Here is a 27,912-nt window from a genome sequence, read left to right as displayed (position 1 = left end):
AGCAGTCTGTCCATCCATCATTTTCTACCTATCTGGGTTATTCTAGGGTCCCTGTGACCAGGCAGGAGCCTGACTCTTAAGCCTCCTTTTCTTTGTTCACCTAAGATGACAACTTTAGGAAGCACATCACAAGAGACTTGTCGTATCGTGTTTATCCGTCTGATCCTCCCAGCAGCAGAGGCCATGAAAATGAAGGCTTTTAAACATTAACTTAGAATCACAGAATAGAATAATAGAGTAGATTGTGTTGGAAAGGACCTTAAGATCATCTAGTTCCAATCCCCCTGCCGTGAGCAGGGATATCTCCCACCTAGATCAGGTTGCACAAGACCCTGTCCAGCCTGGCCTTGAACATGGTCAGGGATGGGGCATCCACAGCTTCCTGGGGCAGCCTGTTCCAGTGCCTCACCACCCTCATAGTGAGGAACTTCTTCCTTACATCTGACCTAAATCTCCCCTTTTTAAGTTTGAACCCATTACCCCTTATCCTGTCATTATAGTCCCTGATGAAAGAGTCCCTCTCCAGCATCCTTGTAGGCCCCCTTAAGATACTGGAAGGCTTCTTGTGAGGTCTCCACACAGCCTTTTCTTCTCCATTTTGAATCGTCTCTTAATCAAATTCTATTTAACGTACATAACCAAGTATTGAAAAATACGTCTTATCATAATGACTAATAGGAAGCTGTCCTGGAGGAACACGGTTAATCTATACATGCATTGAATTTTTCATCTTCAAAACAGTGTAAATGCTGATTTTCAGTAGTGTGCAGCACTATCTTTTACTTGTTTTTCTTTATTCACTTTTGAAGTATGTTCTTTCTAACAGTGAAATTTAGGAAGGTAATCATTCTGTTCCCAGCCAGTTCTAGTAGTATCTTCTAGATATTGCTAGTAAAGTGGCTGCAGTTTCATTTTCACTTTTAATCAGAACTTTCTGATGTGTTTTTTGCAGTAACAAGGAAGGTAACCCACCAGACTTCTCATTTTTGTTACTTTTGTGAGAACTATGTGAATTGTAGTATAGCTGTTCATCTCAACAGTGAAAGCTGGGCAGAGTAAACTGCTGAAGACACTATTTCCTCAAATCAGTGAGAAAACAACAGATGGACAGTAGGAGAACCTGCTTTTTTTTTCATCTCTCTAGCCCTAAGAGCTTCCAGTCAGTCATTACTGAAAATCAGGTGCTCATTGCAGTAGGAATGAGAGTTCCGTGTATTTTGTTTGCTTGAGTAAGAGGCTAATGGGAAGCACCTAACAGAAACTAATACATCTTCATCTTTACCTGGATAGATATGCTTATGTAGTTGCACAAATCTATTTGTTTTCTTCTGTTCTGACCTGAGTCAGATTATGCTTTATAGATGTTATTGTTGAGAAACCTGGAGGTTTTTTAAAATCTTGGAGGTTATTTTAGCCGTTCTTTTCTGTTTTGGCAGGAAAATTGTGCAATAAAGATGCCTGCTGAACCCTTATAAGTTTAATGTAAGATTTTTTGTTGCATTAAGTTCAAAGCATAGTGGAGGTACAAGAATAAAAAAGAGGAAAAATATGCTGCCTTTCTGCACTGTGAAGTTAAAGTAGGTGTTCATAGATAATATTGGAAGTGGTGTAAATCTTGCTCTTCCTGCTGCCATGTCAGTGTTAGTACAGATCACTTGCCATCCAGGTGCTGTTTTTTCAGTGTAGCTTTTGATTTACATGCCTACAGCACATTGAGTCATTATAACTCAATCTATATAACCTGTTATTAGGTTCATACTGTGTTCATAAGAAAGAGGTTTATACAGTATTATACAGTATACATGATTTTATCTCCTTTTCAGCTTAACAGCTTTAAGTTTGTTGTTTCAACTTAGCTCAATTTTAACATCGTAAACATTTTTTTGCACAGTTCAGCCTAGCTTTTGGAGATACTAAATCTGTGTATATTTAACCATAGTAAGGGTAACAGTATTAATACTGTAGTTGTGCAGTTCTGATGAGCTTGCATTTAATTTGGGACTGAAATCTCTCTTACTACTTGACTTGTCAGTTTACTTAACTACTACTTAACTAGTCAGTTTTTTGACTTAGCAGGTAAGCATTCCAGTTGCATTTTTAATAATATTTTTTATTCAGGGATTTTATTTTGTAGAGGTAACATTTAAATGTATGCTTTCCTGAATTTCTGTTGATTTTGGTTGTGATTACTGTAGACTTCTTGCATTCACCCAGTGTGTTGAATTATGGCCTGTTTCCTTAACATGCTGTTTTACAAGTATTTAAGATTAGATTAGAATTCTAGATGCTGAGAAGTCAGTAATTCAGTCAAGTAATACCAGAATTAATGCTGCCTGTTCAACCCCAGTTTAGTCTTGACATATTAATTATTCTATGTCTTCTTTAATTGCATTCTCAAATCCTATTTTCTTGAGGATTCATGCCTCATTTAGTGCACAAGATGATTAGTAATCACTGAAAAGGGGCAGCTATTCACTCTTTTAAGCTGTTCTGATTGTTCAGTTATTAATATTACACGGCTGGTATTTACTCATTTACACCTGAACTGCAGAATTAATGTCCCTAAGGATTTTGTTACAGCATTTATCAGAAATGCTTGAATGTTGGTTTTGAAGCAGTCCAGCACCAATTGTTAATGTATTAAAAGTACTCTTATGACAATGTGCCATAAATGTGTTAATAGGTGGGGAAAGAGAGAAACAACATTAAGACAGAAGTGCATTCTAATTTCAATTTGGTTTTTTTAAGATACTTTGATATACATAGGGCTTTTTCTTTTTATATAGTAACATAGTGCTCCCCTTTGGCCTGACATGTGAATTTTCATTCTCCTGGATATGAAGGGTTTTTTTGTTGTTGTTGTTTGTTTTTTTTCCTAGATTTTAATTTTGTGTTTATAGTAAAATGTGGTTGAATAAATGCCTCAGCATAACTGTCTAGCTTCTTGCTTTTGCTTCTCACTCTCCAGGCCTTTTTATGGTTACCATGAAAAGGAGAGACAGTTTATGAAGATTTATCTTTACAATCCTGCAATGGTAAAAAGGTAAGGATGTGGTGATATGAAGTTCTGGCAGAATTCCTTATATCTTGAGTTAAAAAGAGAATTTTGAAGCAAGATTCACCTACATATTACTAAAATAAAAGTAACAAAATCACTGTGCAAATTTTTCAAAACACATTAACAAATTATGTATTTTAAGCATGCCAATAATCTTTTCAAAGTAGTAGCACATTACGAAAGCAAGACTAAAATATACTTGACTTGCATTTTCTTGTATTAACTGTGATTCTTTTAACACTTGAACAAATTTGCATCAGGTTACTTTTCCTGTAACTCTTAAGGAAAACCATGTAGAAATCTTTGATGAATTATGAAGTAGATTTTCATAGATTTGAAGTTTTTAATTTCTAGCACCCATTATTAAATTTAAATAATACTTGGAAAACTGGATAGTTTTTGTTATTAGATAGTTTCTCTATTTTTCAATAAAGTAACATTTTGTTAAATGAAAGCACAGTTGACCTTAGTCTTACTGTCACAGTAGTTGCAGTAAATTAAGGAATAAATAAGGAGGAATTACTTCTCCAGCGTAAACTGAAATCCCTGGAGTGTGTAGTATTACCTGTCTGAACTGTTGGGGTTATTTTAAAGATCTGACACATGATCATAAGTTAGGATTGTCTGGGTTTTGTTCTAGGCTGGTGAAATTTTGTGTTGTTTTAATTTCTGTTTTAGTGTAACCTATATGCCTGTATGATATGGTAGTTACTTTGAACTTTGGAGCTTCTCATGTTTGAATTACATTGATTAAAATAATTCATCAGCATTGTTGTATTGGAATGATTTTGTGGTTACATTCTGATTTGTCTTTAATTTTAGAGTATGTGAGCTTCTGCAAGGTGGAGCCATAATGAACAAATCTTACCAGCCTCACGAAGCTCATATTCCCTACCTCCTTCAACTCTTTATAGACTACAACTTATATGGAATGAATTTAATAAACCTGGCTGCTGTCAAATTCAGAAAGGCAAGGAGAAAAAGTAAGGGTGTTATTTCTTTAGACCAAATAACTGCTTTGAAGGCTAAAAACTTCCATTTTGAACAAAATGTCACTAGCTGTTGGACAATTGCCATAGTTTGTGGCTGAATGAGTGTTGTGTGTTGCTTCCCTATAGTTTGCATTCTGTGTGAAAGCAAAGTCCATGTGTAGCTTTCTACCATTTTTTGGTTTTGTGCCTGTATATTGGGACTGAGGAAGAGTCTCCTTCCTGAAAGGAGATGCTATATATCAAATAAAACTTGATCTGTCAGCAGTGCAGCTGTGACCATTTTCACAAAATGACCACACCCCTTTTCAAGTTGGAAGATTAAAAAATATTTGCTATTTAGTTGCAGTATCTGGGTTTTTAATTTTATTATGTTTGGTTTTGATCCCTGTATCAATTCTAATCAATCTTTCTGCTGCTGACAATATTTTAAATTAAAATGCTTGTATTTTTACTAAGCTCATTTGCTCTTAGGTGAAATTTGAAATATTACTGTTTGAGCAAAGGAGGTGCTTTGAATTTCCATTTTAAAAAGTTGTTTTGGCATTTTGAATGTACACACTTACATAACGTTATCTAAATGTTTCAGTATAAAGGGGAGATAACATCATGAAAACTGTAATATCTTTAGTACTTAACATTTAGAAAAGTAAGTATTATTTATTTAAATCATAATTGTTCCTACAGCTAAAACAAGAGCTGAAAAGAATGGTAAAGCATCATTCTGTAAAAACAGCAAGTAAGAATTATGCCGACTTTAATTTTGTCCTGTTATTTTTATGCATGTATGGTCAGACACCAACGGGTTAGTGCATGGGTTTTCATAAATGATTTTTTTATAAAGAAAAATACTCTTCATACACAGTGATAAACCACACTTTTTGCTGGTGTCAAAATTGTAGGAAGACAAAAAGCTCAGCCAGAGACAGAGCATCTTCAGGATATTCAGTCCTGAGGAAGTATGTTCAGGTAACTTTGGTTTTCCAAACATCCAAAGCTGCCTTCTAGAGACATGCAGTGTGATTGTGTTGAATGGTTGCTCCCATTCTTTTTCCATAGCTTTTTCCTCTCTCAGATAGATGAAAGACACAAGCTAGCTATATTATCCTCGTAACTTACTTAAGGATGAGAGACCTAGGTCTTGAATGGAAAGAAGAGAGTGAAAAAGGAGCATGAGTTGAAACCAGTGAAGTTTAACTATTGTAGTAGGGAGGAATCCAGTAGGATAAAGGCAAGAAAATGACAGACTCCCTTGTCCTGGCTTGATCAGATAATGGCAACAGTGCTCTTAGCAAGATTCATACTGCTTTGCGTAGCTCCACATCACACGTGTATAAGTAGCCTACCTCAGACTGTTGCAGTCCTTAGGCACATGATTGCTATCTACAACTCCTAGCACAGCAGCTGAGTGGCAAATGGTTTGTCCCTGGTGCAATCTTGTAGAACAGCTCTGTCAAGAGGCCAGTCCTTACACAGCAGCCCTGATGAGCACCATCCTTTCTACGCTCAGATCTGTTGGAGCGGAGTGGAAGGCACATCCTCTGCTTTATGATTGACACACTTACCTGAATGTTCCACAGTTTCTGTGGAATTCACATTCATTTTAGTCAAGTGTGGCCGTGCAGGCCAGACTGAACACTGTTTCTTAGACGGCATTAAAAGCCTTTATCTAAAGATGTGCAGCAGGTACCTTTCTTCCTTTGCAGATAATGATATAAAAGTCATTGTGGTAAGGAACAGAAAATTCAGTAATAGGTCTGTTACTAAATGTAAGCAAACAGCCTCAGGAGTCTGTTTCCAGTGGTATTTCTCTCACTGAAATAAGTAGTCTGCTTTGAAGGCTGAGAGAGGTCAGCAGGGAAATACATAGTAGCGGGGATACTCTGCCTTCATCCTCCTGTTTCCAGAAGATGCAGGAGTTCTTTTATTCAAGTTCTCTTTGCGTGGTGAGGCTGCACGTTCCTTCGCGCACCACGTACCACTAAGCCTATTATAAAACTTTCATTTTCAGGAGTTGAATATTTTCAGAAATATGACTCTGAAAGACCTTGTGTCATGTTTTTGGATGTGTCACTCCTACTGTTCTTAAAGATCTTCAAGTGAAGAAAATTGGGAAATTAAATATCCTTACATCTCTGTCCACAGGACTAACCTTACTAAAGAAATAAAGAGATACAGGAGTTTGAGTCTGTTTTGTTTTGGTGGTTTTTTGGTTGGTTTGTTTTTTGGGCTGGTGTGGTGAGGTTTCTTGTTTGGTTTTGGTTTGTTTTTTGTTTTGTTTTTTTCTTCAGAAATATTTGAAAACATGAATATATTCATGGAGAATAAGAAATGAGGTGTTGCACTGAAACTAGTGTGGTATTTGAAATGCATGGAGTTTAAAAATAATAGTATTTTACCAGTTGGCCTATAATCTTGCATAGCTGCTTTAAAATACACGTTCCTTTAAAATACACAACTGTCCAGTCACATTTCATCAACTCAGAATAATCAAGTTCCAGCTAAAAAATAACAAGAGATGTTTCCATGCATAGTCAGCTTGTATTTTAATATGGGGAATTAGCTCGTATGCCACACAATAAAAACATGGCTGTGTTTCTTCCTGGACCAGTTTTGCCCAGGGGGAAGTTGTCACTTTTGAACAGCACCAACACAGTGCTACATTTGGTTTGAGCAGGGTCTGTGCAAGGGGGATCAGGTATTTTGTGTTATCTTTCTGGAATCACTTGCTTAAGCATCACAGTGCATAGACCATCTTAATGCGCTTGTGGCTGAATGTGAGCTAGCTCCTGAATAAACACAAGCATTTGTTTTCACCACAGAGTGACACATTTCCCATGTGATCTCAGTATTTGTGTGTCGTATCAGTGTGCTTAGGAGTCTGATGCAGGGGCAAGGTTTGCCAGAATTAGTATGGGTGCAGTAAGGTTGGTCTGGAACCATTAATTAAGGTGGCTGGATTTCAGTTGCTTCTATTTGTAGCTTCTAAGGCACTTTTGGCAGGGTGTTTCCCAGTTGTTTCTGTAGTAACTATATTACTATTCTGGGCTTTTTGCTACATGAGATATCCCTATCCCTGCTATTCCAAGTAGGAATTCCAACTAATTCACATTAGTACGGTTCTGTTATTAAATATACTTTGAAATTATAAAATAAAAATACATGTTCTAATAAATATGTATTGAAGACTAATGGATATTGAAGGATAATGGAATTATTCAATTAATGTATTAAAAAAAAAATGCAAAAGTGTTCGCTATTTCTGAACGGTAAGTCTAATACAAAAGCCCTGCTAGTGTGTGACACCAGCACAGCTGAGAAAATTCAAGGTTCAATCTGGTCTTACACAGAAGTGAGAGAATGAATAGTTTTCATGGTCTTCTGCCATTCTGCCTTCCCAAAACTCCATTCCTAGGCTTTTTTCATTCATGTGCCGAATCCTGTGTATATTGTCTTTTCTTCCTCTGAAAAGTGAAGGTTCAGGAGGAGACCACAAGGGAGGTAGTAAATCTTCAGAGGAGACTTCTCCAGCATGGCTTTGGAGCATGCTTCCTGACACTGAGATCTCCAAACAAACTTACATGGTGTTTTCTTCATTTGTAGGTCAGACAACATAGAATCATAGAATAGTTAGGGTTGGAAAGGACCTTAAGATCATAAAGTTCCAACCCCCCTGCCATGGGCAGGGACACCTCGCTCTAAACCATCTCACCCAAGGCCTCGTCCATCCTGGCCTTGAACACTGCCAGGGATGGAGCATTCACAGCCTCCTTGGGCAACCTATTCCAGTGCCTCACCACCCTCACAGGAAAGAATTTCCTCCTTATATCCAATCTAAACTTCCCCTGTTTAAGTTTGAGCCAATTACCCCTTGTCCTATCACTACAGTCCCTAATGAAGAGTCCCTCCCCAGCATCCCTATAGGCCCCCTTCAGATACTGGAAGGCTGCTATGAGGTCTCCACTCAGCCTTCTCTTCTCCAGGCTGAACAGCCCCAACTTTCTCAGCCTATCTTCATACAGGAAGTGCTCCAGTCCCCTGATCATCCTTGTGGCCCTCCTCTGGACTTGTTCCAACAGATCTATGTCCTTTTTATGTTGAGGACACCAGAACTGCACACAATACTCCAAGTGAGGTCTCACGAGAGCAGAATAAAGGGGCAGGATCACCTCCTTCAACCTGCTGGTCGTGCTTCTTTTGATGCAGCCCAGGATACGGTTGGCTTTCTGGGCTGCAAGCACACACTGAAACAGGCTCATGTTCATTTTCTCATCGACCAGCACCCCCAAGTCCTTCTCCGCAGGCTGCTCTGAATCTCTTCTACCGTCGTTACAGGTCTCCACATACTGCTACTGCCACTGCATCTGGACTATATCGTGTATTCTCTTTCAGCTCACAGATAAGAAAAAGTGTGGAGTACAGTTTAGTATTTTCTTTGGCTTCTGATTTCCACTGGGATCTGTCCCAAGGACCCAGATACTTGGAATTCTGAAATTTACATCAGACTCTGCATGATTTACTTTGAAATTCATGTGGATAGGAAGGGATGGAATTTAGGTTAAGATATGACTAGAAAACAGGAAATGTAGTTCTAATGATGTCAGTATGTTCAGATACATTTTTCTTTTTACATGTATCTACATGTTAGAAAGTAAAAATTAAGTGATACCAAAGTTACTTTTTAAACATGATGAAATGTAGTGCTCTATTCTTTAGGAGCATTTGGACTGGTAGTATTAAATGCAATTATTTAAGGATATGTGTGAGAAAAAAAAAGTTATCAAGTAAATTAATTAATTTCTCATTTGTTTTTATTTTCCAGGTGGTACATCAGGTGTAAGTAAAAGTTACAGAATTCAATTGCCAGAAAATTCAAACCATGCATCTTTCGCTGAATGGGAAGAAGATGAAATACCAAGGTCAGCATGACAATTTTTTACTTTTTATGTAGGCTGTATTTTCTCCTATGCATCAACTTGTATATGCTGCAGAGTTCCAGTCTCTCTTTAAAGCACCCTTACATTTTGTATGTTCAGAAAAACCCCCAAAACCAAAAGATGTGACACAGGTAATCATTACTTAGTTTCTTTGTATAGTTTGGTAATTTGAAACTTTCTGGTACATGGTTGTAAAAATCCAATTGGGAGATAACAATAAAAATACATGTGGCAAATTCAAATTTCTGTTTTCTGGAAGGTATGTTCCTGGCTAATGACTCCTGATGAAAAGCTGAGCAAGTTTAGTAGTTATAGAGAATACTTAACACATCAGTTAACAGATTCTGGTTTTGTAACTGACATGAAGTGTGCTCTCAGAGTATCCCAATTTGTCCATTTCAAGTAGTAGCTACGTAAGAATCTCAGATTAAAATTTTCACATCTATCTTCCATACTCTTCCTTTCTTCTAGACATTTACAGATAATCAAGTAATGCTGTAGACTAACTTGCTTGTAGACTAACTTGTAGGCATGTAGACTAACAGCTTGTAAATTGTAATAGCTTTACTTTCATGAGAGAAGGAATATACTTGGGTTGGAGGCCAGGGGGCGGGGAACAGACAGCATCTGGTTCTACCTCAATTTGTACAATTTACCCACAGCAAGTTCATTCTTTAGCCTACTTTGTAATGTTTGACAGGTCCTGTAAATACTCTGTCATTTAGTAGTCTTCTCATTCTTTGGGTAGCTCATTCTTCTCTGAATAGCTTATTAGGCCCAATATGCCATGCTGTTTGCTAGCATTACATACTGGGAGCATTTAGTTCCCCAGCAGAAAGTAAGTGCTTTAAATCAAGCCATACTTCAGATTTTTCTAGTGTGCAGAAGCTTGAGCTCCCACAAGGTAGCACCTATTTTTCTGATTCTACTACTTCTACTATAAGGAGATTTTGAAACAACATTCGTTTTGTATTCGTTGGTTGTATTGTGGTTTTACTCAAGGTCAACTCATATCCAGTTGTTCTTGGGCTATATATTCTCCTTTTATGGCTGCATACTTCATTCATAGTCCGTATCAACCTTTATTTGCCTCGCTTATGTAAGCCAAGTTACTTAACCTTTGGAGGGTTGCATTGTAAGTTTGATCAAGATTATCTGATGTTGCTTTACACAGATCTGGGGAAGGCAGATAAAAAGAAAGCAGAGTAGCATTTCCTGGCTGTCAAATCCAGAGAGGGCACAGCTCAGCATAGCAGGAGCCAAGGCACTCATCTTCATGGCTGTATACATAAGCCGCCTTTCCTTCTCCTTCCACACTTTTGCGTATACAGCCAGGGATACAGTCCCTCACTTGTGGCAGTCCTTTTCCAGGTCTCACACATTCCAGCGGTGGTATGTTAGCAGTACTGGGTCAGATACTAAGCCTGTCCATTTCCCTAGCATTCATTCTCTGTACTTTTGCCAGTAGAAAGTTTTTTCTTGAATGTAAAGCCTGAATACTACTATATAGTATACCAAACAAATTCTCTGTAGCACCATATGCAATGATACTGGTAGTGTTCTCCCTGATATGCTTTACAGTATCATTTACCATGCCATTTTGCCTTGTAAACATTTTGGGATTTGTTAGTACAACATGTTTCTCCTCTTCCATTTTTCCAAGTGATAATCTTCTGTTTGAAATCCCTTAGAAGTTCCCTTTTCTAAATTTCACCCTGTTTCTATCAGTCTACTTCTAAGGTATCCCACTCTTGTTTTATGGTACTGTGATCTGGTTATGTGTCTGGTATGTCTACCAGCTTGCCTTATCAATGTGTTTCATTAGTATATTTATTCCTGCACATCCTGCCAGCAATATTCTGGTCTATATTCAGCTCTGTGTGTTAACCCTCCATCTTCTTTTTTTAATTTTTTTTTTGTATAACCAATAGGAATTTCCCCTTTAGCCACATCTTAAAATGCTTTAACAATTTAGGAACTAATTTACATCTGCAACTGAAATTGTTTCTTTCCCATTTGATAGTGTCAAACGTTCCTTTGTCTAGAAGATTATTTCTTTTGTTAAAGTTGTTCTAGCGTGGCTGCCTTTCCCTGTGGTGTAGGATGTACATGCCACTGCAAAATAATGAACCTGAACTCTTTTCCATTCTGATTTTACTCTGTTCTGTATATACACAAAATTAATTGCCTGTTACAATTTCTCCTGCATTATTTATGAGAGGCATCAACTTCAAATAGTGCCCTTTAATCAAACGCATACTGCAGTTTGTTTTCCTACTTTATTTCCTTTAAAATTCTGAAAATTTGCACATAGGTTGGTTTAAAGGACTTCTAATTGTTGTGATCAGTGTTGCTAAGGGTGAAATCTGACCCAGATAGTACATGAGATATCTGTCCAAGGAAACCCTTGTAATTGTTTTCTAAAATGATCATGACTCAGATTTTTTCCACGCGGTTTTTATTCTTGCAGCGCACACCATTACTTCATATCTGTAAAGGTGACATTGTTCCATTATTTCTGTCTTTCCTTAACAAAGTATATACTGTATTCCAAACATGTGGGGTTTGTATATAGTTGTATAGATTTCTAGTTTCATGCACAATACCAGCAGTCTCCTTGCTTTATTGTACAATCTTCTTGAGTTCATGTTGAGACATCTAGCTGCTTTGTGAATTGTTTAGCCACTCACTTAATTTCACCATTTGACTGCTATTTTAAGCATCATTTGGAGGTTCTTCTGTGTGTGCTGAACTTCTAAGTTTTCGCTTGTCCCTTAGATAGGGAAAGATCTATGAGATCTTTATGCCTTTTACCAGTACACTTAAGTCTTTCATTGTTCATTGAAGAAAAAGAAAAGGGGAAAAGACAATCAAATGTTGCTAAAGACTGCAAAATTTCTACAGCTGTATTCTTAGCTGTTGGGATGTCTGTTTAGACATGCTGTCCTTGGTTTTGTGCACATCGAGGATAAATTTTAACGGTAGTCCAGCATGTGTCTGCCAAGTCTTTGCTGCAAGTGGCAGTTGGCAAGTTCTCTAATATAACCAATGCCAGTGATTTGGCATTTCTTGACTTTGTAGTACAGTATATCAGGTGGCTGAAATATGGTGCTGGATGCCTGGTAGGTACATATGTAATGTTACCAGCATTTTGCATGAGTAAATGCCAGTAGTGGTTCCTTATTTGAAAAAAAACATTTGAAATTACACCAAAGTTTCTTGGTGACTAAACTCACTGTTCACTGCTAGATAGCACCTTGCTACTCTGCCATTTCTCCAGAACAGTATTTAACCCAGACATGTCCTGTCTTGCTGCTGGCAAATCTCTGAATTATAAACTTGCTGCTACAATTAGCATACTGTATTAAGCCAGGGACAGTTCTTTTTAATCTAATTCTAGAGTGATTCTGTTAAAAAGTAGACAGATATCCAAAGGTACTAGTGCCCAGGAATCCCTGATGTGGTAAGGCTTTTAGATACAATACTTGCCAGTGTTATCAGGCTGGAACCTACAAAGCCCAAGTTAAAATAGGCAGTAGTCACCTGAGCCTTGCAGTGTGCTATTCAAGTTTTGAAGAGGAATTCTTCACGTGAGAGACATTTATGTTATCCCTCAAGTAAATGACAATAAATGGTGAAACACATCCATGAATTCCAGTGAGAGAACTTTCTGGTAAACATCAGGCTTGGAGTAATCTGCCAGTCAAGTTTATCACTTGGACGTGATGTGTTAAAAGCAGAATGATCAGTAGAATACTTTTGGGAAACACTTTACTTTCTAAATCCTGGATTTGCTATTGGACACTAGTTTATGCACATAATCATGTTAAATAACTGTACTTCAGGACAGTTTTGTACTCCTCCTTCTCCCCTGACATTTTTGTTTTAATCAGAGTAAATGAAAATGTTAGAAGAGCCAGTTAAAGCTGCTGTGCTTTCATGTACTTTTTGAGGTTTTTCCCAAAGTGGGAACAGGTGCCTCCTTGGCCTTTGTGGCTTACCTGGATGTTGCAGAAGCTTGTAGTGCTACTTCTCTGACTTTTGCTAGCACAAGTGTGTAGCAACTCACCTTGGCAATGATGTTAAGTACCAAGTTAATGACCAGGTTGTATTGATAAGACATTTTTCAGTTCTCACAGAAATCTTGCTGTACATGTCAGTTGTCTTTTATCAGCCTCCACATCAGCCTTTAGAGTATGCAGTTTTGACTGCTAGCCCTGCCTTAAAACTGAAAAATTTAATGAGAATTGTGGTGCTAAGTCCTAAATTTGTTTGAAAAAAAGGGTTCTTGTTAGCTCAGTGTTTTTAATTTGAATAATATGCCATGTTAATTGGAATAATGTAGTTTTTAACAGAAAGTCCTTATGTCTGTTTGAGTTAGAGTTTGGACAAAATGAGCTTTTCTGCTTCTAATTGCCCAAATGAGTGACTTGCAGACAAAGAACATGCTTCAAATTACTGTTATTATGGAAAAAGACTTAAGCTACAGTGACAACTACCAGTTTGTTTTGAATTCAGCAATGTTGAATTTAGTGTTATTTTTATAGGATAAATCCATAGTAGAATCTTTTATAAATAAGAAATCTGATTTTTTGGAAAGCTCTTGGCCAGTTCTGTCTGTGGTATTAATCAGTTCTCAAAGACAAATCACTGGCCACATTCTTGATGGGGATGTGGGAAACATAGAGGTGTTTGTTTGGTTTTTGACAAAATGTCCCAACTAGTTAAAGGGAAAGGAATAGAAGGCTATTTTTGTCAGAGGAAAGGCAAATTATTTCAGGTAATGGCTTTAGTCATCAAACAGACTCTTCAAAAATATGTCACTGACACTAGAGGTTTATTTTGTCTTAACTTTTCGAGAACTTTCTTTTTGTCTCCACCCTCATTTTTTAATTTTTTTTTTTTTTTTTAATTGGATTCTTTTAAAAGAGGAAATCGGTGAAAGTAGAAAGATCAGAGCTTTGCTTGTTCTATCTACCAAACAAGTCAGAGACAGATCTTGACCAGATTTCTGATATCAGTGGCCATTTTGTATTGTGGTCCCTTTTTACTTGTTCAAATCAAATGCTTTGATTTCATGAAGGGAGCAAAGTTTTTTTGTGGCCTCCTTAATTCTTGTTTCCCAGTGATCTTGCAGTTCTTCATTATGTGATCAAAGTGCAAGTTTCAGCTTGCCTACAGTTCCTGTTGCCTGTCATGTAGGCAGGCTCTGTTAGAATGCTTTGAATATGAGCACCCAGAGTGTGTGACGTGAAAATTACACGTTTTGATCATATTGTTTCTCAGCTGACGGTGTGATTGGGAAGGGACGGAAGCGACGGCATTGGATTGTCCTTAAATGTGCATTAGGGCGTGGGCAGTCAAAAGGCTGACCTGCTTTGGTTTAGGAGTTATATATCTGCTTTCTTAATTCTCAGAATAACTCTGAAACAGTACTGCTGACTGGAGGGATTGGTGATCATATATTAATGCATAGCATTTTACAGTCATTAATGTGTTCTACATGATAAGTACTTCTCAACTTCTGCCAGGTTATTTTTTGATGTTTAGAATAAAGAAATACCCTTCTCTGCCACCTTGTCCTGCAATTGAATGAAACACACATGTCCATATAGCAAGAAATACATTTACTGTATTAAGGTAGCCACAAAATGCGGCATCACAAGTTTTAAAAGTATGCCTGCCAATAAATTACTCTGGAAACTTTGTTTTCCCTGCTTTTAAGCTATAGGCTTTCAAAATGTTAAGTGTCAGGCATTTCCTAATTACCTATTCTTTTTTTTCTTTTCCTTCATTAAAAATCCAATTGCTGAGATTTCTCTTTTGTTTCTCCATTTTATGTTGTGCATAAGATAGGATTTTGTTTTCCAATAAAAACTCCACTATTATAGTGTGATACAGGAGGAGAGCAAAGATGATTCTTGAAGGCTGTGTACTGTAGAGAGGTTGAGGTTATCGTGGTTAAACACCATCAGCCTTACAAGGAAGAATATTTCTTCTTACCCCAGAAGTCAAGGTAATGCATCAGCTGAGCAATTGAACTAGCAATACAAATTAAATGTAAATCTACCCTTTCATTTTACAACTATCCTCCCTTTTCCTGTCACTACAAGCAGTTGTAAAAAGTCCCTCCCCGCTTTTCTTGGACGCCCCCTTTAGGGGTATCCCCAGAGCCTTCTCTTCTCCAGACCAAACAACCCCAACTTCCTTAGCCTTTCCTCACAGGAGAGGTGCTCCATCCCTCTGATCATTTTTGTGGCCCTCCTCTGGACACTCTCCAACAAATCCGTATCTTTCTTGCGCTGAGGACTCCAGACCTGTACACGGTACTCCAGGTGGGATCTCACCAGAGCAGAGCACAGCAGGCGAGAAGAATTACCTCCCTTAACCTGCTGCTCACGCTTCTTTGGATGTAGCCCAAGATATACTTGGCTTTCTGGCTGTGAGTGCACACTGCCGGTTAATGTCCAGTTTTCCATCCATCAATACCCCCAAGTCCTTCTCCACAGGGCTGCTTTCAATCAGTTTTCAAAGAAGGTGTCAGGGATATCCATCTTACAATTCCATCATCTAGTACTTCCTTGTGCTATAGTAACTTCTGTTCAAAGCTTATAGATGGCATTGAAAATATTAATGAATTAAATATTAGATTCCATACTGAAATGTCTGAGGCTCTGTATGTGTCAGGGAATGTAGGAATACAAGTGGATATCGTAAGTCACCAGTTAATTAACCTAGACAAAGGGTCCTGAAGAATATTATTTTAGCGATGGGGAGTTTTCAGGGGACTTTCTATAGTTCCCTAAAAATTTTCCAAGCATAAACAGACTTCCACATAAACCTGGGGGAAGATTTCTCTTTTAGTTTCCTCCATGGACTCCTTAATATTAGTTCACTGACAGCAACAGGTGGAAAGCCACTGACCTTAGCAGGTCTGAAAAGGCACAGCAGGAAGATGATCAGATCATTATACAAGGTTGAGCCTGTTTCTAGTTTTTAAGACTGTCCAAGCCTGTTACCCTTAGTTCTGCTTGTGTTTGGGATGCTCTTTATAGTCACCAGGCTACCCCTAATACCCTTAACTATATTAAAAAAAAATTAAAAAAATTTTTTTTGCTTCACTTCCCTGATTGGAAATATTTAACTGGTTTGCATTGCATTAATTGTGAATAAGAGAAAGATTCTTGGTGCTGTGTTTTCTGGGCACAAGATACGTGAACACAGATGGCCCTATTGGCTGAGAGTTCTGTTGCACATTTCATCTTGTATTTGAGGAGGAGAACGTTATCAGAATTGCTGTAGTATTTAGAGTTGTTTACTACTTCTTTCTCTTCTCTCAAAAGAAAAAGCCTTTAAGTTGAAGATACAAATTTCTTATCTAACTAGATTTGAATATGACCATTAATTTAAGGACTTCCAGGTGAGGATGAGAACTGCTAATTCTGTAATCAGATACTCATCCCCATCCCGCCTGAAATCTTTTGAATGTTAGCCCAGATAGAAAACAGTGATGATGCATGTTTCAAAATCAATGTACTGATAAAATTAACCTGTGGTATTTATGTTGTCACAGTTCTTTAATGTTGAAGGGTGTTGAGCCACAAAGTACCTGTGAATTGGAGGTGGATGCAGTAGCTGCTGACATTTTAAATCAACTGGATGTTGAAGGTGAAGTGTTAACTTTCCATGTAAAATGTTTTAGGACAGGAACTACATTGTCATCTTTTTTTTAAGGCTCATCTCAGTTAAGCCACGATCCAGATCTGAGTGTTGGTGAACTGTTGATCTACAAATATATACTTTAAAAAAAAAAAAAAAGGTTGAATTAACTCTGGAAGAAAACAGGTTATAGGAATAGCCTGTCATCAGAGCAATAGAAAGAGATTTTTATTAATGCATAAACAAAAGGCTTCAGACCTATAAGGAGAGTAACTGAAGTAGCAACATACATCTATCTGTACATGCATACACACATACTTGGTGAAAAGACCAGCAAAACCCAAAGATCTAGATTGATGAGCAGATCTAGAAAACAAAGCTACACCTTAACTTTTACATAATACTGAATTCTAGAGTAAGGCAAGAATTGCAAATAAAAAATTCACAGCTTTGAATGACAAAAGAGATGAAGAGTGTCAGAATCTAATTTGTGGGGAAGGATGCTTCATCACATGGTCAGACCTCCCTTTATGTACTGTTTTATATTTCAGCCCAGATTGGCAGGAACCCTGGTTTACAAGCTATATGGGAGGATGAAAAGCAGAGACTGAGACAGAAATGTGAATCTTCTCAGATTAAGTCACCTGAGTCACAAGGTAAAAAAAAAACCAAACCGAAAGTGCAGCTGTTCATCAAAAACTTTGAGAAGCAAACAGGGTAGATTTTAATTGGTGTATCAAGTTTGAGGGCTTCCTAGATGTGCTTTTTTTTCATTTCCAAGTTTACTCTTTGCCCACTATGTGTAAGACAGATAACCTAATCTAAAAACATCATGCTTCAGCTAGTTGCAAAGTATTCGAGGCAGAATGAATTATAATGACGGTTAAGTTTGTATGGTTTATGATGGAAAACATTTAAATGTTTAAATATTGGCAAAATTAAATCTCTTATCCTGAAGTGTATTTTATGCACAAAGGCAGTTCCTTTGAATTTCTGTGGAATTACAGCTAAGGTGATGTTAGATGAAAATTCTTAAAGGATGGACAGGTCCCTGTATTTTTATGTAAAATTCACTGCACAGGGAAGACTGTGCTCTGCAGATTATTTGCATAATGAGCAGAGCTCTTCTGTGCAGAACCTGGGCCACGTTTCTTTTAAAATATGAATGATACTTGGCAAGTAAGCCAGAGAATTGCAAGGAGGAAAGAGGCAGGTTCCTGGCTAAGGCAGACTGCTTTCTGACTGCGGGGTTTTTTTAATGCGTTTCTGTGCAGTGTTATTCATGCTGCATAAACCAGACTTTTCAGAATTGTTCACTGATTGTTCTTTTCCTGGATGCTCACCTTGGTGTAATTGCAACATGATTTGTAAATGCTGTTGAAACTTAGAGTTGCAAATGAGATCAGTGGGAGTACGTGAAGTACTTTAAAGTTTTTAAATACACTTGAAAAATCAGCCCTCAAATTTGTCACTGAAAATGAGCAGGCGCTTCATTTCTGAGCCATTTCCTAATAGAATTAGTAATTATAGCTGCTCTCTGTGTTGAGAGGTCAAAGTAAAACTGAATAACAAATATTTTTCAAATTTTAAAGACCGTGGATTTGTGCCAACAACAGAGAGTGAAAAATTTTTTCAGAAGAGACTTAAGGAAATCCTCAAGCAAAATGACTTCTCTGTGTAAGTGTTTAGCCATTTGTCATAAAAGTATAGTATTTGATGCAAACCTTAAATATGCATTTAAAAATTGGTTTTCAATTAACTAGAACGTTGTCAGGATCAGTGGACTACAGTAATGGATCAGAGGAGTTCTCTGCTGAGCTAACACTACATTCTGAGGTACTTTCTCCTGAAGCCTTTCAGTGTACACCAGCTAATATGGTAGAAGTGCATAAAGATAAAAAGATGAACAAAGGTGAGTATTTTTAATAGCTTAATTGTTTAGGCATAAATCTCTGTCATGCTTGGGCTGTTTATACTATTAGCAGAAGCAACCCAAGGAGGATCTGATTGTCAGTTGTGAAAAATGAGCAGTACTTTTGCTTTTATTTTCATCATTGTCAGAGTAAGCTTTTTTAAAATTGCCGTAGCAAATAATGGAAAGATACTTGAATAGTAAAATACATTTTAAAGTAGCTTGCTTTCATAATGTATTCAAGTCTGTGACTATTTGAAGTTTTATCCTTTCTCTTTTTGTTTTTCTTTTAAAGAATCCAATAGGATGCACACTGATAAAGAAGAGGAAGCACTTATTAATGAAGAAGCGATTTTAAACATTGTGGAGAATAGTCAGAGCTTTCAGCCTTTGTCTCAAAGACTGAGTCAGACTCCAGTTTTTAGTGAGTATAACTGGAATGTCTTTTCTTCCAGGCTATGTTATTGTTCCACCATCTTTGTTGTATTCAGTTACGTTACCAGTCATGAAAGAAAGTAGTTTACCTCAGGGAGTTTGTCAAGCAAACTGAGACTTCACACACACACAACCTACCACTACCACCAAAAAAACCCCACCTTATGTTTTCAAAAAATGTCACCAGAACAGTGTACTTGTAGAGGCTACTGTGCATTACTGGTTTGCTAAGCTTGTCCTTTTGGCAGATCAGCTCAATGCAGTCTCTTATGGATATTGCTCTTCCTTATGCTCCTAGGGTTATAGGACAAACTGTCAGAGTAAATAAGATTTTGACTGTCTATCCATGATAGCCTTGCAGTTACCACTTCTTTCTTACAGTTCCGGTAGTGAGCAGGGCTACCTTTAGAAGCTCAGCTGTCTGGAGATGCTGGGAAATAGGTAGGCTGATAATGAGAGACAAGCTGAAGGAGAGCATTTCCCCAAATTTATGGATACAAAAGAGTAGTTGAAGAGAAAGAAACAAGAAGAAAAACATTAAAGAGGGGGATAAAACCTATGATAGCAAACAAACGTGGATGGCATGAGGAGGAAACAACAATAGAATAACACAACAAAGGAACTTGCATGAAAGCTACTTCAGGTAGAAATAGTTCAGATACTATTCTAGATGAGGTCAAAAGTACATGGTTCATGCTATCTCTGTATTCTCTATATATACATTCTTATTTAAGCATAAGATGCAATGTTAATATGCACTACAGTTGATATAAAATGGGGTCAGCAGAGTATTTAAAACCCATAGCCTCCAGTGCTTTTGGTGCATACATGGTATGAATACATGCATGGACAGCAGGATACAATATGGGCAACAATATATGTCTATGGGTAATAGAATATACAGCAATATACAATCTTTTCTTGCAAAGGAAGGAGGAGAAAGTGGAGTGAGATTAGGAGTATTTTTCAGTGCTGTTTTCTTTTACAGAAAGTAGGCAAGATTTTGGTTATGGAAGTTTTATAGGCAAAGATTTTGATTTAACAGGAGAACTGTAAGTAAAGAATTTATATGGAAGCTGGGAAACATGAGCATTGATTTATCTTTGGGTTTGGAGTGGTGGGAAGAAGGTTGTGCTGAGATTGAGAAGTGGCTAAGATAATACATAGGGTACATTTTACAACTATGTATTTGATTTGCTCAACTGAATAGGAATGTTGAAATTGTCCAGTGATTAGGTAGTCCAAATGGAGATCTTATGACTCCTTCTCCCCCACACTTTTTAACACAGAGCTACAAATTGCTGGTGTCTTGTGTGACCATAAGTTCATATGCTGCATCTCTGCATCTCTTATGCTTTGTCATGGCATAGACTAGTCTTTACTATACCTTTGTAGAGTTTCAGTGTCACTGTGAAGTGCACTGCTGCTGCTGCTTTGAAGCACGCAACAAGGTTTATATTAATGGGAAGTGAAGGTTGGAATTTTATGATGGACCTCACAAAGGGCAAAGGAGCCAAGAATAGAAAGTACAATTGAAAGTGGGTTAATTCAGATTTCTGGCACAGGGGGTGATTTCCATTCTAAATAGTTGCATGGTGTCTTGGTGAAGCCTTTGTAAAATACAGAAAATGCCTTCTTCATCAGTGTTGAGATCTATTTTAAATGATTCTCAGGGTCATTGTAAATCATATGATATATCCTGAGCAAGGAAAGTAGAGATTGTAGTCCTTCAGCCAGAGGAGAAGGAAAGAAGTAGCAAAGATCTCTGATAGACTGGAGATCATAAATTGGTTATGAGGTCAGATGAAGGGTAAGCAAGAGGAGAGTGAGAAAAAGGCTCAACTTGGAAGGATGCATAAGAAATAAAGAATGAGAAGGCAAGTGCATGAGTCAGTCTAAACTTGGGTCAAATAAAGGAAATAAAAAAATGAAATTTAAAGGAGGAGTGAAGTCAGGTAAACTGAGTGTTTAGAGGAACCTAGGAAAAGAGTAGTTTACAGTTAAGAAGAAAGGGGAGATGAAGTAATATTATAAAGGACAGATGTAAAGAAGAGCTTGTTGATCAAAATCACCACCTTTCATGGGATGCAATGATTGAAAGTTTTCCAAGTGATACGCAGAGAAGTACTCAACAGTGTTAATGCAGCCATTGAAATGGTGAAGCAAGAGAAGGCAGTGATGCTTCAGAAACTGACACTCGTCCTGAAATAAAAGGGAAGAGTGCAGCTTTACTGAATGTGAGAAGGTAATAGGGTGGAGAGAGAGAGGAGCGATAAGTGCTTCCACTAAATGTACTACACTTAGTGTATTTGCCTTCTTGAGGGCAAATGTAAAAAAAAGAAGGTTGTAAAGTCTCTAGGTAAAGAGCTAGAAAACATAACAAGTCATAAACCTTGAAAAAATATTAAAAGAGCTTTGATTTTGTAGCCTGCTTTGCTTTAGACAGTAACAAACCAGCAAATTTTTAAATTTTGAAGGGTTTTTGGTTTTGTTTGTTTGGTTTTGGTTTTTTACTGGTAGACAGTAACTAGTCATTTACAAGTGGAACAAAATACAGATTCTACTTATATGCATTTGTTTGTGGTTTTTTTTGCAGTGAACACTGCTGATGAGGCCTTGATTGATCTCTTGGCTGGGTTGGAGAATGATGGATATCAGATGGGACATCACAAAACACTCTCTCACCATCACTCTCTTGCAAGCTGTCGAAATTCTCAGAACAGTGATGATGAAGAAAATGAGCCACAGTGTGAGAAAGAAGAAATGGAACTTAGCTTATTAATGTCCCAACGGTGGGACAGTAGCATTGAAGAGCCTGGGCCAAAAAGAAGGTATAATATGCAATTTTCTTTCTTAATATGTTCTTTTCTGCCAGATCCTTCCTCCATCCCACCCTGTTTTCAAGTGTGCTATGAGCCCAGTAAGCTGTAGAGATGGCTCTGTTTGACAGCACTGGAAAAATCCATGCAGATCTTAGGATAGAATGTAGTTGTTCAGATGATGCTGTGAATTGTCAGTTTTATATGGAAATAAAGATTAAATGTTCAGGTTTGGATAGACTTAAGCTTCTAGTTTGCTGTTTGAGGAAAAATGGAATAGATTTTTTTTGTTCTACAAATCCAGATACAAAAATCTTTAGTTGTAACCTCCTTTTAAGGTCACACCTTGGATGTAGTATAAATGTTAATGTATATCTCATGTGCCTGTAACTTTTACTGAAGTGAGTATTTAGGAAGTATTCTTATGAAGACTGACCCAGAGGCCTGAGAAAAACACCCGTTTGTTTCCATGCTCAAAGCTTTAACCAAAACATGAATGTTGCTCAGTCTGCTGGACTGCTAAAGGTCAGCAGCTTGAATATTTTTAAGTCCAAGATTCTTGGAACACCTTCTCAGGCTGTAATGACCTTTCTGTGCAGTCTGCACTGACAGGTGTTGAAAGCAGCTATATCCAGTTTCTTCTCACACCTGCTTTGGGCAGACGTCCTGGTATTTATAATTTTGGTTGAAAGGTTTCGCAGACATAACATTTTGATATTTATGGATTATTTTTTCCCCATCGGAAATCGTAATTACACTAGGATTTAGAGACCAAGAGCGGCATAGAAATATGTAATCTTTTCTTTCCTGAAGAAATACAGAAAAGTTATAACATAATCAGAACTAATAATAGATTATTAGTCTTCTTGTTCTAGACATAATTCATCCCTAAAGCTAGTTTTCCTTTCTGACCTTTGATTTGCTTTGGGTTTTTTCCTTCACAGTAGTCTGAAAAGTTGGAATTTCCATTTAAAACACTTGATGTTAATCTTCAGTTTAGTGGTAGTGTCTGTGTAAAACTAGCTTATATCTTGCAGAATTTATTGGCTCAGGCAGAGCTCTGTATGGGCATGACTTCACGATTCAGGTAGGGTCCTTAAGCAATTAATCGCTTCTGTGCAGTGAAGAATCCTGTTTAAAAACTCAGCAGACTTATGAGCTGGCTCATTAATAACTTGCTCATATGTGACTGCATCTTAATCCCACACAGAAAGCACTAGGGAGAATGTACCAGGTGCCTCCAAGGGGAGTCAGATCATGTTCAGAGGGAGTTATGATCAGTGTGATCTCTGCAGAGTTGGACTGACTTCAGAAGAGAGCATTGGATATCTCTGCCCCTGCATGATTTTGCTTATGCATAAAGAGCTAGTTTAAGTCTGACAAGGGATCCGGCCTTATTTTGCTTAGGCTCATTGTGCCTGTACTGCTTCCTAATGCATCCTACTTTATCCATATTATCACTATTCTGTTACTGGGTGTTCACCAATCTTTCATTATACTAAAAAAGATATTGAGATAATGAGGAGCAACAACACCCTACTGAGTGAATTAAATGGCTTGGGTTTGGTTTATGCTGAACTAGAGAAAAAAGCCCATCAAGATCTGGACGAGTTCATATATAGGTATAATGCTGTTACACAGATTTTCTTAGAGTCTAAACTGATGGACCTGAATGTAGAGAAGTCCAAATCTCCAGCCTGAATAGATTTACTAATGTTGACAAAGATTTGCTTCATGCAGAGGATTATATCATTACTCAGGTTGGAATAAACACCTACATGCTACGTAGTCCAGTGCCCTAGTCGAAGCAGCTTTGAATAGATCAGTTACTCAGGGCCTTGTCTGGTCAGGGTTTGCATATGCTGAAACGCAGGGATTGCATGGCCCACACTAGCAACGTTGCAATGTTTGAACACCCTCATAATGAAGAATGTTTTCATTGTACATAAAGTTCCCCAAGGCAGCCCTATGCTTATGGCCCTTATCATGTTGCTGGAAACCTCTGAATTGGGTTTCGTATTCTTTACACCCCCTCACTGGATACTTGACAAGTGCAACAGGATCTCATTTTAGATTTTTGTCGAGGCCAAATAAATCCTGGTCCCTAGCCCTCTCCTTAGACATCGCGTGTTCCAGCCCCCGGTCACCCCGGTGCTCACCTCTGCTGGATTTGTTCCAATTTGCAGTTTGCAGTGGGATGCCCCAAACTGAGCACAGTACTCCAGATGTAGCCTCACAACTGCTGAAAATGGCTATAGTCTGGCAGTCACAGCCAAAGATGCAACTGGCCACCTTTGCTACAAAGGCACACTGCATATTCTCAGTGGTTGTGTCCACCAAGGCTTTTGCATCCTTTTCTGCGAAGCCACTTTCTAGCCAGCACTCTCCCTGCCTGTAGCAGTGCATGGGTTCATTTAATCCCATTTGTGGGACTTACGGATTTGTCTTTTTTTGATGTCCATGAGGTTGCTATCAGCTCATTGCCAAGTATATTGAAATCGATTGGAACAGCAGCCCTGACTTTCAAGAGTATTGCTTGCTCTCCCAAGTTTGATGTTCATTTCCATGTAGACCTGAATGTCATGTGCTTTTCCGTGTTTTGGGAATGTAGAACAGGGAGAATTAAGCTCACTTTAATCATGGCTACTGCATACCTAGCTGTGCATGTTGGTTGGTCTCTTCCAAGTCCTGCTCCTTCCAGACTTGAGTTAGTCTGGAAATCATATAGCCATATTTGAGCCTATTGTTCCTGAGCTAATAAACATGGTTTGATCTTTGCTGGCGAAGTGTTGAGCACATTGAGGTGTCTGTGGTGTTATGATATGTACAATTCATGCTCTCATTGAACTCTGCAGATAAAGAGATCTTCAAAAGTAGACTGTATTTAAATTATTGTGGATTTTCCTTCCTCTAACTTCAAAATGTTTGTATTTATGCCTTCTAAGGTGCTAAACAATAATGTTCTGATATATCAAGCTGCATTTTAACAAACAAAAAACCAAAATGCACACCTCCCAGTCTCAGTGGATTTCTCTCTTTTAGCCATAGAATAGCTTATTTCCATGAAGAATTGCATCCATCTCACACTTAATTTGAAAGAAGAAAAAATGAAGTTCCTGAGCGCTTCTAGTTATTATATAACAGGGGGTTTGGTGTTGGAGTTTTTCTATATTTTTCTTCTCCCCTCCCCCATAAAGCCATACCACCTTAAAAACTTGAAAACCTGGAGACTTTGCACAAGCTTTTCTTTGTAGATTTCCTTTTTTTGTTTTGGTTGGTTGTTGGGTTTTTTCCCTCAGCAGATTTATGATTGTAAAAATGGCAGTGTAGATCAGTTAACTTTGAAAAAGCCGCTAAGTATTAGCAACAGCAACTTTAGAATGTTGAAAGAATGACACAAACATTGTTTTGGTGGCTGTGCTTTAGTTAAGCCTGCCGAGAGAGAATTCTTACAATACTTATAATAGTAATAATAAAGCAAAGTTTCCTTAAAAAAACCAACAGACAATAAAATGAAATTCCAGTAAAATTGAAATAAAATTAAGCATCTAAATGCTTTCTCTTCTAACTTCTTAAGCTAGTGAATCATGCTGGATTTGTCTGTAGTTGTTAAATAGTTGACTGCCACTGTTGCCTCTTAAAATAGTAACACTTAATAATATCTTCAGTTTCTCCGTGAGAACTGTAATAATTTTTGTTTCACTTTGCTTCCCCAAATTACACCATATGGCACCACACCACTTCGATTTTAAGGTTCCCTATGGCTATTGGTAGTTTGCAAGAGAAGTATTGTGCATCAAATAATTCCTTCATTTTCTGTAGGTCAGCTGGCAAAAATGTGCATCGAAGTTCAACAGAAGAGGATTCATCTTCAGAGGAAGAAATGGAGTGGAGTGGTAACAGTATGCTCCTAACTAATCTCTCTATACCTCAGTTAGATGGGACTGCAGATGAAAATGGTGGTAAGTAAATAGAAAAACAGCTTTGGAAATTGAATTATTACCTGGGTTGTAGTTTGTTTTCAGATCAATTTGCTGATTCTCAAAAGTATTAATCTTTTTCAGTTCTTGTTTCAGTTGGAAGGAAATGCTCTCAACAGATTGCATAAGCAGGCCCTTAACATCCTTCTTATTAGTAAAAAGTGTTTTAATCTCAGTGCCCTCTAGAATTACAAGAATCTGCTTTTCCTATTGTATTAATGATGAAAAATGGGCATTGCCTCATTATTCTTATGGAAAAGATAGTTACCTTGTTGCAAGAGGTATTTTTCTGTTAGTTTGTTGTGCAAATATGGTATTAAAATTAATGATTCTTTAGGATCATTTATCCTGCTAGGATTTCATTGTAAATAGTATATGTATTACTGTGCAAATTTAAATGGCTTTCTGCTTTGCAACTGTTTGCCACACATCCTTAAATATAGTAAGCCTTCGGTTGAGCCTATGTTTCATTTAACAGATTGCATGTTCACATCTGGGGATTGTATGAGTTAGAACTATGCAGTGGCAAAGCTGATGCAGAAGAAACTAACTGCCTTTCAAAATCTATAAAAAAATAAATCTGTAACTTGCTGTCTTTGATCAACTAACCTGAGTTAATAGAATGCACACTTTGAGGTTAGGCAAATATATAAATATTACTACTGGTTTCATTAGACAATCTACAATTAGACAGTCTTTTGCTGTTGAGCAAAATAGTGATAAATGTATGGATCTCTTGAGGGAAAAGTATGTATCTGTTTCCAGGTTTTCTCAATATTAGGTTCACTCTTCTTCTTCATCTAATCAGCAGTAATTGTTCTTTATTTAGAAATATTAGTCATACTTCATTGCCTGTAAAATTTTGAATTTGTGGTTAACATCTCCTTGTATAGAAGCTTTATTCTTAATCTGTAGTTCAGACTGGTTAATGTAAAATGTTGCTTGTGCTCATGCATGTACCTTATCCACACATGAATCTGTGCCCACAGTATCTGACTGATGGACAAGTACTTTTGCAATTTTTGTACCCGAAGAATACTCGGGTATCTTCCAAGCTTTCATTGACATTTCACCCAACTCCTGTTTTCTTGATTTTCTGTTAATCATCCTCATTCTTTGTGTGGAATTCTAAACTCAAAGAATCATAGTCAGCATCTCCCAGCTGTGTTTCACAGCTCAGGGACTCCGTGTAAACATTAGAAAATGTGATTAGAAACAGATTCAGACTTCCTTTTATTTTTCTCACCTGGCAACAAATACATTGGTAAGCTGAAGGCAGCATGAATCTAAAATAATCCCCAAATTGGTTGAGACTTACAGTAAAGGCCCGAAGGATCCCCCGTCTGGTATGACAGCATGCAGTGTGTGCTTCCAGATCATATGGCATGTTTTGTAACTCCTATCCCCACTTCATTTCAGCTAAAGATGTGGACACATGAACAAATTGCTGTGTGCCAGGAGCAATGTGGTAACTGACCCTTTGCACAGGAATAAACACTTTCAAATTACTTGATGTTCATCGTGGTTATGAGCAAGCACACAGTTGCTGCAAAGCAGTTGTTACTTACCAGCTGCCTGTGCACACTTATCCTGCGGGAAATGTGGTAAAAGTATTAGCAAAAGAGACTGAAATTGTCCCAGGTATCATGTGATGAGTCTGCACGGGACAGTTACTGCATCACATGCTGGTCACAGATCTGTGTAGAAATGTTAATGCATGGTTATAAAATCATGGTATAACTTAATGGTGTGAGCTCCTTGCATAAACACCTGAATAGGTACTGGATTGCTCTGCTTCATAAATGTGCAGCAAACTATGTGTACCTAGTGCACAGGACAAATACAAATATTACAAAGCCCTTGCCATGTTGTTAGATAGTACTTTAGCTTTCTGTATAGGGAAAGTCATCAAAGTTCTTTGTTTTTTTAGAGCCAACGAGTATGCATGCTTCTCAGGGACAAAGCAGGATACAAGCTTTTATAGAAATCAGTCTGTATTTAGTTACTTGAAAGTGATTTTAGAAGCCTTCTTTCAGAAAACCAACATGAAATCTTTAGCAATTGTAAGCCCACCATTTAGGAGTAACTGACAGAACAGCTGAAACACAAATGTGCCAACAACA

At 37.6% G+C, this 27,912-nt stretch overlaps 1 protein-coding gene across 2 annotated transcripts in view; it reads left to right on the top strand.

Moving 5' to 3' along the window:
- REV3L (REV3 like, DNA directed polymerase zeta catalytic subunit) overlaps nt 1-27,912 on the top strand; it is a 119,336-nt gene that overhangs the window by 46,752 nt on the left and 44,672 nt on the right. Inside the window, exons 3-12 of one of the 2 annotated variants that reach the window (XM_061366818.1) lie at nt 2,969-3,043; nt 3,881-4,041; nt 8,870-8,966; nt 16,558-16,652; nt 17,195-17,299; nt 18,236-18,320; nt 18,407-18,555; nt 18,851-18,979; nt 21,587-21,821; nt 25,632-25,771. In XM_061366818.1, coding sequence (XP_061222802.1) covers nt 2,969-3,043; nt 3,881-4,041; nt 8,870-8,966; nt 16,558-16,652; nt 17,195-17,299; nt 18,236-18,320; nt 18,407-18,555; nt 18,851-18,979; nt 21,587-21,821; nt 25,632-25,771 — 1,271 coding nt within the window. Of the gene's footprint in view, nt 1-2,968; nt 3,044-3,880; nt 4,042-8,869; nt 8,967-16,557; nt 16,653-17,194; nt 17,300-18,235; nt 18,321-18,406; nt 18,556-18,850; nt 18,980-21,586; nt 21,822-25,631; nt 25,772-27,912 lie in introns of those variants that run through there. The other variant, XM_061366819.1, reaches the window with a different exon arrangement.

The sequence above is a fragment of the Neopsephotus bourkii genome, unplaced genomic scaffold, assembly GCF_033783945.1.
Source record: "Neopsephotus bourkii isolate Nb327-2 ecotype Australia unplaced genomic scaffold, CSIRO-AGI_Nbou_v1 NB_1358, whole genome shotgun sequence".
In the NCBI taxonomy this organism is placed as follows: Eukaryota; Metazoa; Chordata; class Aves; order Psittaciformes; family Psittacidae; genus Neopsephotus; species Neopsephotus bourkii.
This window is presented reverse-complemented; position numbering and strand designations above follow the sequence as displayed.